The sequence below is a fragment of the Pongo abelii genome, chromosome 7 (genome assembly GCF_028885655.2).
Source record: "Pongo abelii isolate AG06213 chromosome 7, NHGRI_mPonAbe1-v2.0_pri, whole genome shotgun sequence".
Classification (NCBI taxonomy): Eukaryota; Metazoa; Chordata; class Mammalia; order Primates; family Hominidae; genus Pongo; species Pongo abelii.
Genome location: NC_071992.2, coordinates 20,545,639 through 20,561,094, shown reverse-complemented (window position 1 = coordinate 20,561,094; position 15,456 = coordinate 20,545,639). Strand labels below are relative to the sequence as shown.

At 38.9% G+C, this 15,456-nt stretch overlaps 1 protein-coding gene across 11 annotated transcripts in view; it reads left to right on the top strand.

The window, feature by feature from the left end:
* The window catches only part of PSD3 (pleckstrin and Sec7 domain containing 3), a 727,754-nt gene that overhangs the window by 496,279 nt on the left and 216,019 nt on the right, over positions 1–15,456 (top strand). For 4 of the 11 annotated variants that reach the window (XM_054561279.2, XM_054561285.2, XM_054561288.2 and 1 more), the window contains one exon: positions 157–258. The exons of the other annotated variants lie outside the window; for them this stretch is intronic. In XM_054561279.2, the coding sequence (XP_054417254.2) occupies positions 157–258 (102 nt within the window). The remainder of the gene's footprint in view (positions 1–156; positions 259–15,456) is intronic. 11 annotated transcript variants of the gene reach the window in all.

Below are 15,456 nucleotides of genomic sequence, written 5' to 3'. Positions count from 1 at the left end.
AGCTGCTGCACCCGGCCTTGTTTGGAGCGTGTTTAAAGTGTCATAACAGTCCAAGATTGCTGCCCCTCTCACTAACATGAGCATGTATTATTGATATGAATGTAACTGGTCACATCGTGAATAAAAGCTATCCTCTTTTTGCTTATGATATGTCAGGAGACTGAGGAGCTCCTTGGGATGATTGATGCCCTCCTTTCAGCAGACCAGCAGTGCAAGGATAAGTGGAACTACCATGGCACATATTCTGTCCTGAACATGGTATTTACATAGCCAATAAGGATACAGAAAAACAAATTTTATTTTAAAGACATTTATAATTATATAGTCAAAATATCCCATAAAGGAAAACAATATGTTGTTATAGTAATGCTTCACTTAGCTAAAGGTCAATCTTTTTTAAAAAAGACTAAAAAAATTGAAAACAAGCAAAAAAATAAAAATAACTCTCAACAGCCAGAATAATTACAGAGTCCATGTATTAATAACTGACCTCATAAATTTCACACAGACCTTTATTTAGAGCCTGTTTTTAATAATGCCCACAATTAGTTTTCACTTTGAAATTTTTGACCTGATCCTCCCCCTGGCATATCATAATCATGGGCCTGTAGACATAGGCGAATACCAGCATACAAGTCACTGCTGACTATCACTGAGCCAGCTCTTTCATGGGCAAGTTAATAGCCAAATCCAACTGATTTTAATAAAATGAATTTAATAGAACACAGACATTTAGGTTATTACATAAATTTTTAAGTGGAAATTATTTATTTATTAATTTTGAGATGGAGTCTCACTCTGTCGCCCAGGCTGGAATGCAGTGGCGTGATCTCAGCTCACTGCAACCTCTGCCTCCCAGGTTCAAGCGATTCCCCTGCCTTAGCCTCCCGAGTAGTTGGGATTACAGGCGCACACCACCACGCCCTCCTAATTTTTGTATTTTTAGTAGAGACAGGGTTTCACCACATTGCTTAGGCTGATCTGGAATTCCTGACCTCAGGTAATCCACCCACCTCGGCTTCCCGAAGTGGTGGGATTACAGGCGTTAGCCACTGCACCTGGCCTAAATTGAAATTATTTTAAAGAAACATTTATTTTCTCAGTTTGGCCATGAATCAGAAGAATGGAGTTCAAGGAAGTGATGTTCCTCAGATAGAGGAGTAGTAGCAAGAAGTGATTTGCTAATGAGGTAAAGAGAAAATGTTGCAACCTTAAAGGGCACTAGGTCTCCAAATGGTACAGCTGGAGTTGTTTTGAAGAGAGGCAATCAAATCTGTGTAGTCAGTAGCCTCTCAGAATGGCTGCATTACAGCACTGCAAAGTAATGGATGTACTTAATGAGTCATCAAAAATGTGACATTTTGTTTACTTGGTTTGATTAAGGAGACAGGGAGTGTGAAATAGATTGGAAAGATTGCCAATAAAACTATTTTATGAAGATTTTTTGGCATTTAAAGAAATTAACTTCAATAAGAAAATGCGCTAATGTAGGATAATTCATTTCTCTATCCAAAACCATTCTTGAACTCTGTTCCCTGTCAATGTTGGATTTTTACTGTTATTTAAAACATCTTATTTGCTTGTTTTAATTGTTTTAACATTTACTCTTCCCTTAAACTTTCCATAGATAGCAGCATAGTTTTTGTGCTAAATTGTTGTTTTCGCAGAAATGCCAGAAGCCACATTATCCAGATCTTGCAAGGAAGTATTTTCAGGATAATGCAGGTACGTGAACCTTCCTCTTCACAACACACCATCTCGTCAGAGGGAGTTCACACATTTTTTTCTTTTGTGTGGATTTTTTTTTTTTTTTTTGGAGTTGGAGTCTCGCTCTGTCCCCCAGGCTGGAGTACAGTGGCGTGATCTCGGCTCACTGCAACTTCCACCTCCTGGGTTCAAGTGATTCTCCTGCCTTAACCTCCCAAGTAGCTGGGACTACAGGCGCACGCCGCCATGCCTGACTGATTTTTGTATTTTTAGTAGAGATGGGATTTCACCATATTGGCCAGGCTGGTCTCAAGCTCCTGACCTCGTGATCCACCCGCCTCAGCTTCCCAGAGTGCTGGGATTACAGGCGTGACCCACCATGGTCATCATCTCCCCAGACTGTTGCGAAAAATCCTGATACCTTCACACTTTTTCCCAGAAAAAAATGAACTACCCTGTTCATTTGGAAACCACTGCCATTTGTAAAAGATCACAAAGGGAAGTGAATTCCTGCTCCTGGAGCAAATCATTTCACGATGAGGTTACCTATTCTAAAAGCAATCAGAAGCAGTTATTCCTTGAGAATGCAAGACAGGTACATTGTTACTCTTTTTGCCTCATTTCCATGCTCTTTCTTTCCCTCCCCAAAACAGAAATGAAAGGCAAATATGTATACTCAAAATAGTATCTCGAAAGGTTATTTGCATTTGAAAAGTTAGGAATTTTGAGAACATACTGATTAGATGGTGGTATTGCTTATCACTTGCATTTGATCTCCTTCCTTCCAGTATTCTTAAGGACAGGAGACCCTCCTGTTGGCCACAGTATGCCTCATACCTAGTAAAATTCTTAGAACAGATCAGATACTCAACAAATACTCATTAAAGAAATAATTTCAGTTTTCCTTAAAACACAGTGTCAGTGATTCTGCACGAACAACTAGATATTGTATGTAGAATTGTTAATGTGTGTAAGTATATGCATAATTTTGTCTTTTATTTTTTGAGAGAGAGGAGCTATACCTGTGATCAGATATTCAGATGGATGTTTGTTTCCCAGAATATTGAGAGCCATAAGCTAGGATTCCCCAAGTGTGCAGATTTTTACGCTAGTAATTTAATTATAATAAACAAAAACATTAGGAGAAAGGAGGTTTTTTTCCCCCCCAAAGCACACTTTTATTCATTAAGGCCCTGCTGTGTGTCAGGCTCTATAGCTAGGTTAGAGGTGCAACTCTTATTATTTAGGCCATGCTGTCATCTATTTCAGAATTTAGTAGCTAACAGGTATTGGACACCTATACCTATGACACCTACACCTACACCTATGAACTGCTTTACTCAAAATTATATATTAAACATTGAGGTATAGAAGGCATACTTAATAGATTTGCCATGTTTGGCAAAAGTCAGAAGCTGTATCAATATAAAACTTAATAGGATTCCTGAGTTCTGGCTGTGGTAAAGGTTATTATGCTAAGTATATTGGGGGAGCAAAGATGAATAAGACGTGAATTTTGGCCAGGTGCGGTGGCTCACACCTGTAATCCCAGCACTTTAGGAGGCCGAGGCGGGTGGATCACCTGAGCCGAGGAGTTCAAGACCAGCCTGGCCAACATGGTGCAACCCTGTCTCTATTAAAAGTACAAAAATTAGCTGGGCGTGGTGGTGCACGCCTGTAATCCCAGTTACTCGAGAGGCTGAGGCAGGAGAATCGTTTGAACCTGGGAGGTGGAGGTTGCAGTGAGCTGAGATGGCACCACTGCACTCCAACCTGGGGACAGATGGAGACGCCATCTCAAAATAAATAATTTTAAAAAAAAAAGTCATGGATTTTTCCCTGAAGGAATTTTTAATCTAGTACAGTAGTTTTCAACTCTGACTACACATTATAATCACTTGGGGCCAGAGGAGAAAAAGTAGGAGGCTGAAATATTCTCACTCAGTTGGAAAACTGTTAAGTAATGGTACAAACATGTTGGAGAAAGGTCTGGTATGTTCTTATAAAGCTAAGCATACCTACCCTATGAACCAGTAATTCAAGAGAAACAAAAGCATATGTTACAAGAATAATCACAGCAGCTTTATTGCTAATAGCACCAAACTGGAAACAACCCAAATATCTACAAACAGGTGAATGGATTAAGATGCTGTGGAATATCCATTCAGTAGAATATTACTCAGTGATGAAAAGGAATGGACTGCTGATACACACAACATCATGAATGAAAGAAGCTTTACACAAGAGTATACACTACATGATTTTGTTATTCGAACTTTTAGGATAGACAAAAATAATGTGAGAAAAGGTCAGAAAACAGTGGTTTACTTCAGGGATGTGAGGACGGGAGTCCTCTGGAAACAGATCTGCAGGAACTCTCTGGGTGATGCTAATATTAATCAATATTGGGGAGCATATCATGTGGGGAGATAAAAGCAAAAACTTGCTATCTTCTCCCTGCTTTTCCTTCCCCCTCATCAATTTTAAATCTCTGGGAATGACACCATATGTGTTTTTACAAAGCCTCTCAGGTGCTTCTAATGCCCACTGAGACTTGAACTGTTAAATAGGATATAATATGAAGGAGAATGTGTTAGTTTCATATTGCTGTCGTAACAAATCACCACAAACTTAGTGGCTTGAAACAATACAGATTGATCATCATCTCATCGTTCTGTGGGTGAGAGGTTTGGGTTTGCTTGGCTGGTTTTTCTGCTTCCAGTTTTTCCATTCCCAAATCAAGATTTAGGCAGGACTGTGTCTATTTCTGGAGGCTCTGAAGGTGAATCTGCTTCAAGTTCATTAAGCTTGCTGGAAGGATTAAGTTCTCTGTGGTCACAGGACTGCGGTCCCCATTTTCTTGTTGGTTGTTGGCCAGGGGTCCTTCTGAGCTTCTGGCGGTCACCTTTAGTCCTTTGCGTGTGGTCCGCTACCTCCATTTTGAAAGCTAGCAGAGATGACCCAAGTTCTTCTCACTCTCTGGTACTGTCTGACCTCCTCATCCTCTTCTTTTTGCCTCGTCTCTGTCTGGTTTCATCTTCTGGTGCATCTTCCAAGTGACTGTTCTCCCTTCCTCTTTGAAGGTCTTGTGTGATTACACTGGGCCCACCCAGATAATCCAGAATAATCTCCCTATATTAAGGTTAGTTGATTAGTAACCTTAGTTCCATCTGCCATGTCGCTTCTTAGCAGTGGCTAGATGAACATTTGATTAAATCATCAGGGGATGAGACTCTTAGGGGGCCAGCATCTTTAAAATCCTGCATAAATGCGGAATTACATATAAAATACAGTGGGATTTCAGAATAAAGAGAAATGACTTTCAACTGGGCAGCATCTGGAAAAGCCCCTTTGAGATGGTAGCATGTTGTCGTCTTTTGAAACGTAGTTCCAATGGGTGCTATAGAGCTGAAATAGAAGGGACTCTAGTTGGGGGTAACAGCTCAAATGCCAATGTGGAGACAGGAAGGATGATAATGTGTGGTCCACTAAGAGCAGCCATATCCCTAGAATGTACTCCCTGTGTGTTAGTTACTATTTACAGAGGTATACAGGCTCCTAACATCAGATTTTTCTAGATCAAAGGAGAAATAAGAGGAATGTCAAGAAGTTAATCGACACTTAGCATGCAGAATCATTATTTTAAAAGGACTAAGGCAGTTGTGTGGTGTGATTGTTGTACCATCTTCTCTTTGGCTGTTAGAACTGAGTAGAGTTACACATGAAAATGTAAAATCTGATTTTCTTACTTCTAAACTTTTAAAAGCTCCATATCTACTGATACAAACCAGAGAATGTGGTCTTTGGGAAAAGTCTCCCACTCTCCTTTTGTATTGCCCCACAGGGCTTGCCTCTGTGACCATTTTGAGTGGGCTTTGTACCCTACTTTAGGTGGATGATAACTTCAGCACAGTCCCAGTTTGTGTGGAGAGATGATGAGGTCATGTTGGTAGGTCCTTGGTGTCTCTAAACATGACTGCCATATTATAACTGATTTTTTTAATAAAAATTCCACATAAAGGACAAATCTTTTTTTTTTTTTTTTTTTTGAGACGGAGTCTCGCTGTGTCGCCCAGGCTGGAGTGCAGTGGCGCGATCTCAGCTCACTGCAAGCTCCACATCCCAGGTTCACGCCATTTTCCTGCCTCAGCCTCCCAAGTAGCTGGGACTACAGGCACCTGCCACCTCGCCCGGCTAATTTTTTGTATTTTTAATAGAGACGGGGTTTCACCGTGTTAGCCAGGATAGTCTTGATCTCCTGGCCTCGTGATCCACCCGCCTTGACCTCCCAAAGTGCTGGGATTACAGGTGTGAGACACCGCGCCCAGCCTGGAAAAATCTTTATTAGCATTACTCTCTACCACTTCCCTTCCTTTTCACCTAATTTATTTATAAGCTTTAAAAATAGTTGTATATACCTTTTTATTTTGAAAGCATGCATCTATACAAAGGAGTCACAGAAAACTTGCTGCCAACCTTTGAAAAATACAAAGGATGTAACTGCCCACAGTTGCTTTTATTCAGCCTTCTAAAGTGTGTATACATAAGGGCTAAAATAACAAAACCAGTGCAGCTAGCTGGTCCTTTTTTCACATGCTGCATATGAGAAATAGGATTAAAAAGGGAAGTTTTGGTGGCAGAAAGCCAAGGGGTCTTTTATGAGAGATCAACAATTTCACTTGCTTTTGGTGACTCATATTTTGCCCTTAAAGCTTCTAGTACATACGAAGCCTTCCGTAGTCTTTCCAAACCTTTCTCCCTCTCTCTTGCCAGTGTTTGTTTTCCTTCCTTCTCTTCCCACCTTCCACCCAAACCTGAAGTGCTGGTCATGATCATTAGAGGCCTGCAAAAGGAAACTCGTCGTCTTCTGTGTCTTTTTTTTTCTTTTTTTTTACTCACTTTGAGAAGAAAAATAGCTTTCTCTTGGAGTTGCTCTCTGCATTCTGAGCAGACATTGGTACACATGTAATTCATATAGTAGTTAATTGGCACTATTTAGCAGCTGGAAAGGAAGCACTACCTTCCTCACCATGTGGCAGTCTCATTTTTGTCACCACCCAGCCATAATCTCTGCTGGTGTTCTGATTAAAGCTTTGTGCTTTCAGATTCAGAGACACTGGGAACTGTTTCTGATTTCATCTTTTTCCATTCATTTTCCCACTTTAATATGCTAAGGTATGTTTTCTGATAATTCAGAAAGATTGCTGTTGCTTTCACCTGTAGTTTTCTCTTCCTGTTTCCACAATGCATCTGACTTTGAAAATACATTGCTTTGCCCATCTATTATGTCAGTTATGTCCGCTTCTGGTTTCTTTTCTGTAGGGAAAATTGATTTTTTAAAAATGAAGCCAAGCCTTTAGAAACTCTCTTAGGTAATTTCTTCCAGCTCTCATGTTCTTATATTTTCCTTGTTTGTAATATCTAATTAAAAGCTTAATATAAGGATTCTTCCAGTGTCGTTAACTTCTAGTAAACTGTGTCTGTACTCCTGCAGGTACCCACATACATTTTTATGAAAAGGCCAAGCTCCAACTTGTGGTACGTTTTTAAATCGTTAGTATTAAGAATTGAAGATGTGGGGGCATTATTTGCGTTTGAGAAGCCCTTTTCAACCTTAAAATCTATAGGTTTCTAAGCGTCACATTATCTCATATGAACAAAGGCGACACCGCCATTTAAAAACTGAGGCTATCCATACACAGGTAGAGAAAGAGAGCACGCAGGCACATGGATGCACGCACAAACACACTGAGAAAATATCCATGCCTAAGCGCATTTCTTTCAGTCCGTCACTGAGTGTGCCCTTCTACTCATTTGCTACATGAAATCACAACCCTGGTATTTGCCCTCTTAGGATACAAATCAATAATTAAGACCAACCAGTCTATGAAAACTCAAAGTGGAAAGTATAAACAGTAACAAATGAACCTAATTGTATTACAAATTAAGTATTTTGTAATTTACACTAAAGGGAATGGAAAAGGAAAGAACGAACATAAATAATTTTGAAAAACAGTATTTTAACTGGATGCCGTGTGGCTGAAGACAAAAAGAACAGTACAAAAACACTGTACTCCAGTTAGTAAATTTGTCTTTTACAGGGGTATGAGCTATTAATTCTGCAACTATTACTGATGCAGAATTTTTCTTCTTGGTCACTTTGCAAGGTGGGGACCCCTGACCAGCAACACCCCACCTGGACCTCCCTTGGCCACGCTGGTGTGCCCCAGCTTACGTGTGTTAGAGCTTGTACCTTTGTTTGGTGGTTCCCGAACTCTTAGACTGCACTGAAGAAGAATGAGGACACGTGGGGCATGGAAGGGTGAGGAGGATGGAGAAGAATGTTATGGAGTTATGAAAACGGCTTTCAGCAAGGGTCAGCAAGGGAGGAAGGGGGTTCCTCTGTGTGGCTGGGTCTGGGGCCCTTTATGGACTCAGAATGGGGAGTGCATGCTGATTGGTTTGTAAGTATGCAAAAAAGACTAAAGCAAAAACACCACTCAAAGGTGGGCAGGACAGTGTAGAAAAACCAATTAGGAAAGGGTAGGAAACCAATTAGGAAAGGGTATATGTAAAATAGTTGAAAGGTGGGAACCAATAAGAGGAAAGTGTGCCATACAGGAAGACACTGTCAGTTTGCTCCAAAGATTTAACTTGTAGCTCAGCTTTCAGGCTTTAAACTGTCTTTGGCCTGAAGGTAGGATTTTGCAGGGGACCTGCCTCTGTCTGTCTGTCTAGGCATTTGTCTGCCTCTGTCATTACTTTATCTGTATACTAGGATATGCAAATAAACAAACATACTATAGATGATAAGAGGCAGTTTTCTCTCTATGGGAGAAAGAAATTATGAATAAGGAACCCTGTGATATTGGATTCCAGTTGACGTTATTCATATGAACTCATAATTTTTAATGTATGGATTGATGCAGAAACGTTGGTGAGTTTGCATGGTGGGTATGTATATATGCATGTAAATATACACCTGCATATATTTCTTAGCTCTGCCTGCTGAGGGGATCTAGAAGCACTGATATCTCAATATCAATGAGCAGCATAGCTTCCAGACCTTGGTTTCTAAATACTGTTCACCAGTAAAATGAATTAATGCTCTGTGGAGAATTGGTTGGTTGTAGTCCTGGGGCAGGGAAAATATAAAATGAGCCTAGAACATCTTGTGGTGCCAGAAAGTAAGTGCTCAAAAGAAGAGGGTGGTGTGCCAGAAGGCCAACCTAGCCAACCTGGAGGAGCTCCTAATGGCCAAAGCTGGAACAATTTGAGCAACAAAGTGGTAGTATTAGATTATACTCACAGAAGAAAATGAATATCCATTGAATACATTTTAAAAATTGTGGAGAAGGGACAGGTTTTTATTACAGAAAAATTTTAACAATTGTGAAAGGAAAGGAGGAAATGACAAATATCACAGTAATTATTGTTGTAGATAGAGCCACTGAAGGATACTAAATTTAGTAGTGAATGGGAAGAAACAGGATATTTGCGTAGTTTCAAAGCATCTCTCCCAGGATATTTATTCATTATGAGGGGAAAATGCTAACTTTACAATATAGACAGCCAAAGATACCATCTTAACCAAGTGATCAAGGTTAACATCACCATTGGCAAGGCATGTCAACATCGTGAAGCCTCTGATGCTCTAAAGGAGAAGATAACGTCACTTCTCTTCTCCAGAATGCCTAACTTCATTGTAAACATGAGAAAACAGCAGCCAAACCCAAATTGTAAGATATTCTGTATAATAACTGGTCCATCTTCTTTTGAAGTATCAAAGTCATAAAAGACAAGGGAACACTGAAGAGTTTCACCAATTGGAGGAGACTAAGAAGCCATAACAACTGAAGGCATTGTGGGTTCTAGAGAGGATCCTGGAATAGGACAAGGGCAGTAATGGGGAAACTGGTGACATTTGAATAAGGTGTATAGTTCAGTTAATACTATACCAACATTAACGTTCTGGTTTTGATAATTGCACCGATGGTTATGTAAGATGTTAACATTAAGGGAAGGCTGGGTGGAGGATTTACAGGAACTCTTTGTACCATTTGTACAACCTTTTTGTAAGTCTAAAATTATTTCAGAAGAAAAAAGAAAGATGCTGGATAGTTAAACGTACAAAGGTGTGTGTACAAGGACATTAAAAGCAGCATTGTATACAATAGCAAAAAATTGAGAATAATGCAAACCTCGATCAGTGAAGGATTACATCAGTTATACTTTATTCATGTAATTAATACAGTTGTTAAAAAGACCACATAGAGTTATGAGTAGTGGTATGGATGGCAAAGTGAAGAGAAGGGGTTAAGAGTATAGCTTCTTTATTCATGCTGCCTGGATTCTCTGATACTTAACACCAATTCTGTGACCTTGGGGAAATTATTCCTCTATCAGCTTCCTCATCTGGTGGAACTCGGGAACAGTGAATATACCTACTTATGAACCAGGAATGAGGTTTAAATGTGAAAATCCATGTAAAGCATACAGGATGATACTTAGCACATAAAAAATATTTCATAAAATATGAGTACCTAATTATTATTTTCAAGGAAATGATGGTGGGGAACGTCAATACAAAATTAAGTATGGAATGATACCATTTGTGTTAAAATTCGTATGTGAGAATCTGGAAGATTAATGTGTTAATAGTGGTGATGTCAAGGGAGCAGCATACTAGGGAACTTCTGGGTGGTGGTGGTGGTGGTGGTGGTGTTATTGTTGTTGTTGTTTTTGAGAGACAGACAGGGTCTGCACTTTCACCCAGGCTGGAGTGCGATATAGTGATGCAACCATATCTCACTGCAACCACAAATTCCTGGGCTCAAGCGATCCTCCCAGCTTAAACCCCCCCTCAAAGTAGCTGGGACTACAAGCATGTGCCACCAAGCCTAGCTAATTTTCTTTCTTTTTTTTTTTTTTTTTTTTTTTTTTTTTTTTTTTTTAATAGAGAAAGGGTCTTTCTATGTTGCCCAGAATGGTCTCAAATTCCTGGCCTCAAGTAATCTTTCCCCTTGGCCTCCCAAATAGGAACTTCCACTTTCTAAGTTAAATATTTTAAAATTTATTTCACATAAAGTATACTGAAGGTATCCAGGGAACTTCACTCCAAAATATGGCTCCCTGGTATAATAGGTATTTTGAATGAAAGGTTCTTAGAGATCAGCAAATGTGGGAAGAGACTTTTCCCCCCATCCAAGTAAAGACGGTACCCACCAAGAGAACAACTGTTTGTCCTTCGCTTCCTTGTTATCTCATTATCTATTGTAACAAAGAATACTGAAGAATGTAAGCGTGCTGGAACATTTTCTAAAGAGGACCATTTACAAGTTCATCTCTGTTTTTCCATCTATTCATTCTCCTTGGTAATCATTTATTGCCCTTTGACAGAGTTCCCTGCCTTCTCTCTCCCTGCTCCTCTATGAAAAGAAGCTGCAGGAGTGTGTTGGCCCCATTGGAATATTTGGGGAATCACTCTGTGATTGTCCCTTGTACGTGTTAATAAATTGTATGCCTTTTTTGCTGTTATTCTGCCTTTGGCCAGTTGATTTTCAGTGAACCTTCAAAGGGCAAAGGGGAGGTTTGCCCTTTGTTCCTGCAATACAGTTGAAGAAGTATGCATAGCAACTTTCAAGAGAAGCCTGCTATCAATATTTATTAAGTAAAACCAGCCATGAAAACTGTATTTCTACAGCTAAAGGCATCACATACTGTCCAAGGTCATATGACTTGTCCCTCACATTGGAAATTATAAGAGACCTGACTCTGCTCTCAGCCACTTAAAACTAGTTGATGTCTACAGTTCTCTGAAATGTGGGTCTTAACTTGGAAGATTAACTAATTACTCTAGTGTATAATTCTAGGTTGTGAAAGGTTATGGATAACCTAGGTAACGATGGGTATGACTGGCTCTTCATCTTTATGAAAAATAAACCAAATGGCTTCTAAACTGTAGCATTTTGCCAGTAATAAATAATTCCTGACATTTTTATTAGAATGATTAAACCCTGGAGTTGGGCACCAAAATGGTGATGTAATCTCCAGGACTGAAGTTAAAAATAGGATAGATATCAATTGCTTTTTAATCTTTAGGTGGTGGTGGGCCAACTGAGTTACAGGGGGATCCAGAATTCACTAATACCTTCACAAAAGCTATCTATGTTTATATACATTGTAGGTAAAATATATATGGAAATAACTGCATGTTTTCAAAGAATATGCTTATATTTATATTTTGGATATAACATCAGTTTGTTGCATGATTATAAAGATTTTTTCTTCCTTGCTTGGTTTGATGCCTGTGTCATTCTGAAGTTCTGTATAGTGCTTACTAGGGAATTAAGCCTGACCATTCTAATTTAAGCGTATACTGGTTACGTAGCAAATTTAAGGCCCGTCTGTCTTTGTGGTTTTGGTGATACTAGGTTGGTTGCTTGGTTGGTTGGTTTCTTTCTCTTTTTTCTTTTTTGGTAAATCATATATAAAGCAAAGTATACCAGGTTTCTTAAAGAAGTATATTGCAAGGAAATAGGAAGATGATTCTAAGAAATTAGAACGAAAGGTGAAACTTTCTTCTGTTCTCTTGGACTTGTGATTCCTTTTTATATCTTCCCTATTATAGTCCTTTTAAATTTGAATCACCAAAGCTTTCCAAGGATAAAATGAAAATGTCGAAAGCATTATTTTCCTCATATTACTCCTGGTAATGTTTTTATACATTTTTCATCCTGGTTTCTTAAACACTTTTGTTTAAGTATACATGACTGGTTGACCAGCTATTTTTAAATTTTTTAGATCTCATTTCAGTTGTACTTTTTTTTGTCAGGCCTCCACCTGCTTTTTTATTCTGTTTGCAACAGTCACTATTTCATTTGTTGGTAACCATATGGCAGAGCCTTTTTTTTTTTTTTTTTTTTTTTTTTTAACAATAAAATTAGATGCAGTGTGTTGAAGCCCATATTGTTGTATCACTGTCTCTGGAGAGCTTAAAGTAGCTGGGAGAGGGCATCCCAAAATGCAGCATGCTGCTGATAGGATGGATAATCTTAGCACAGGATGGGATTTTAAAATACTGCATTTCAAAGGTGCCGACATATGTAGCTAGTGCCAGTACAAGAGTAGAGTCTATAGATGAATAGCACAGCTGCAGTGTTGGTGGAGTTTTCCCTCCTATTTCCCAAATACTTTGGTTTCTTAAATTCTAGGATTGTTTTTAAACTCTTCTTCCTGCACACTGAAATTCTAAGATTTTAATATGACATAAGCTACTCCCATGGACCACTGTTGTAAAGTTGATATCATCATGGTAACAAACTCTAGGGAAAGATCAGTGGACTCTTGGAGTCACATCATCTTGGTTAAAGTTCTGACCCTGTCACTTACTGGCATTGTGACATTGGGAAAATTAAGGAGGCTTTCAGAGGCCACTTTCTCCAACCATAAAATGGAGATGACATGGTATCTTGTGAACAGTTGTTACAGGAGGAAATGAGATTACATGTGTCACATGCTTCGCTCGTTCTCTGGACTGTAACTCATACCTGTAAGTGTCCTTCCTTCCTTTCTCCCCAACACTTACTCTCATCTCGCTATTACTCAGTGTTGTGTTTTCTACGATTTAAAAAACAGGCAATAGAAAACATTATTTTAATCCCTTTTTATGTTAGGATCTGAAAATCTTTAGGTATTTCCTTTCTCCCTTTCATTCCTTCATTCATTGTTTGCTTTGCACCAGGACTTATTTCTTGAGGGTCAGATAAGCCCTCTGACCTCAGGGAGGCACCCAGGTTAATCCACACTCAGAGAAAAGCCGGAAGTCACTGGGAAAGTCTAGTGGAAGTGCTGAACCCGGAAGCAGCTGGAAGGTAGAGGAAGTGAAGTCATCCTCACAGAGCTGAGGTTTAAGGGACATTAGGAGGAATAGGAGACAAAGTGGTGGGACAGAGGGAATCATTTGTTCATTTGAATATGAGGATGAGTGAAAGAGAGGATTTCCATGTGACTTTTGGGATTTCAGTACCTGGTAGGGTCATTTAACTGAGAAAAGGAATATGAGCAGATTATTAGAAATCGAAGTAATCTTAAAAGATTTTCTAGATAGTCTGATATTCCTAAATTTTTAGATAATGAAACCGAGGGGCTGTCAAGGTTAAGCTCAAAAAGCAGCTGAGATTCATCCAAGGTCGCTCAGACTCTCTGCCAATAATAAGGGGGTAATAATATGACTGCTAAAAGGGCCCTTAGAGAACAGGACTGAAGGTATGATGGATTCTACTTGAGAATTTTGCAAATGAAACCCAACACAGTTTTCTCTTTCTAGCTAGGGAAGGTCACTGCAAGCTGTCAGAATTGAGGAGAAGTGAAGTGGAACAAAAAGGGTGCAGTTGAGGTCAGATTCCGAGGAGAGAGAGAGTAGGTTGCCAAAATTTAGTGCTCATAAAGCAGTGTGGGGGCGATCCAGGCTGAGTTAACACAGCAGGAGCTGTCATTGTGGAATCCGTGTCAGTGTCCAGTTCTGCGGGCCAGTCGGAGATCAGACCTGGGAACAGAAGACAGGAAAGCAACGCCGTGCTAGGGGAATGTGGAGTGGGTCCAGAGCAGCTCCATGGACAGCAGCTCCTGCTCATGGAGGCTGGCCAGCCTCCACTCTGGTTGATAGGAACATCTTGCAGCTTTGTCCCTGTGAGCTTGTCCATGCACAAGAAAGTTACTACGCAGTCTCTTTTCCCAGATTTGATATTATATTATTTGTGAGTTCTTGACATTTCTTTTAGAAACAACTTATGTTCTAAAGATAGCTGATAATGTTAACTTTCATCTGATTTCTAATATTCTTTAAAAATATTAGAATTAGACTGATAAAGACAGATACTATAGTTGATCTTAGCCAGAAAGCCAGGTCAATTTCAAATGTTCTCACTGCAAAAAAGTATTTGAGGTAATGGGTATGTTAATTTGTTTGATTTGATTATTTCACATTGAGTTTTCAAATCATAGTATTACTTTGTATCCTCAAATATATACAATTATAAGTTGCTGATTTATAATAAAAAAATGTGGTTTTTTTTTTTGCTACTATAAATAGGATAAATTAGAGCCCTGTGACCATGCTTGTTAATAGTGGTACTGTATTTATAAAATGAATGTCTTATCTTTAGCTATTAGACACATGAAAAATGGAAATTAGAAAATAGATTTCAAAGTACATATTATCTTCTTCTTTATTTTCAACCCTATAATAAAACAGATGTTTTAGAACACTTTCTAGTTCTCTATAGAGTTCAGACAAAGGCACTGTATTTACATGTGTTGTTTTCCAGGTTTGCCCAGCCTCTTGTTTCTTTAAATACTCTTGGTATTTCAACAGCGAGTTTATAACTAATAATTAAGCGTGGGAACACCTATTTTTTCCCTTAAATAGCTTACTCTTTTTCTTCCACAAAGATCTGTTTATTGCCTACAATTCTATATTTTTGTGGGAGAATCATCTGCTTCCTTGTTACTGATTATAACTGGAAAGCATTTTCAATTTAAATTAATTTTCAGTTGCTTAATATTCTTCCTTAAATACATTTATTACTAAATTTTCATCCATCTGAAGTTTTCCTGGTTTTCCATATGTGCCTTCCAAAATGATTTTTGAACCACAAACATGTTTATTAATTAAATCACTAGACGAAATCCGCCTTTAGTCCAAGTTGTTCTGAACAATCTGTGATACCTAAGAGCCGAAGGTTCTTC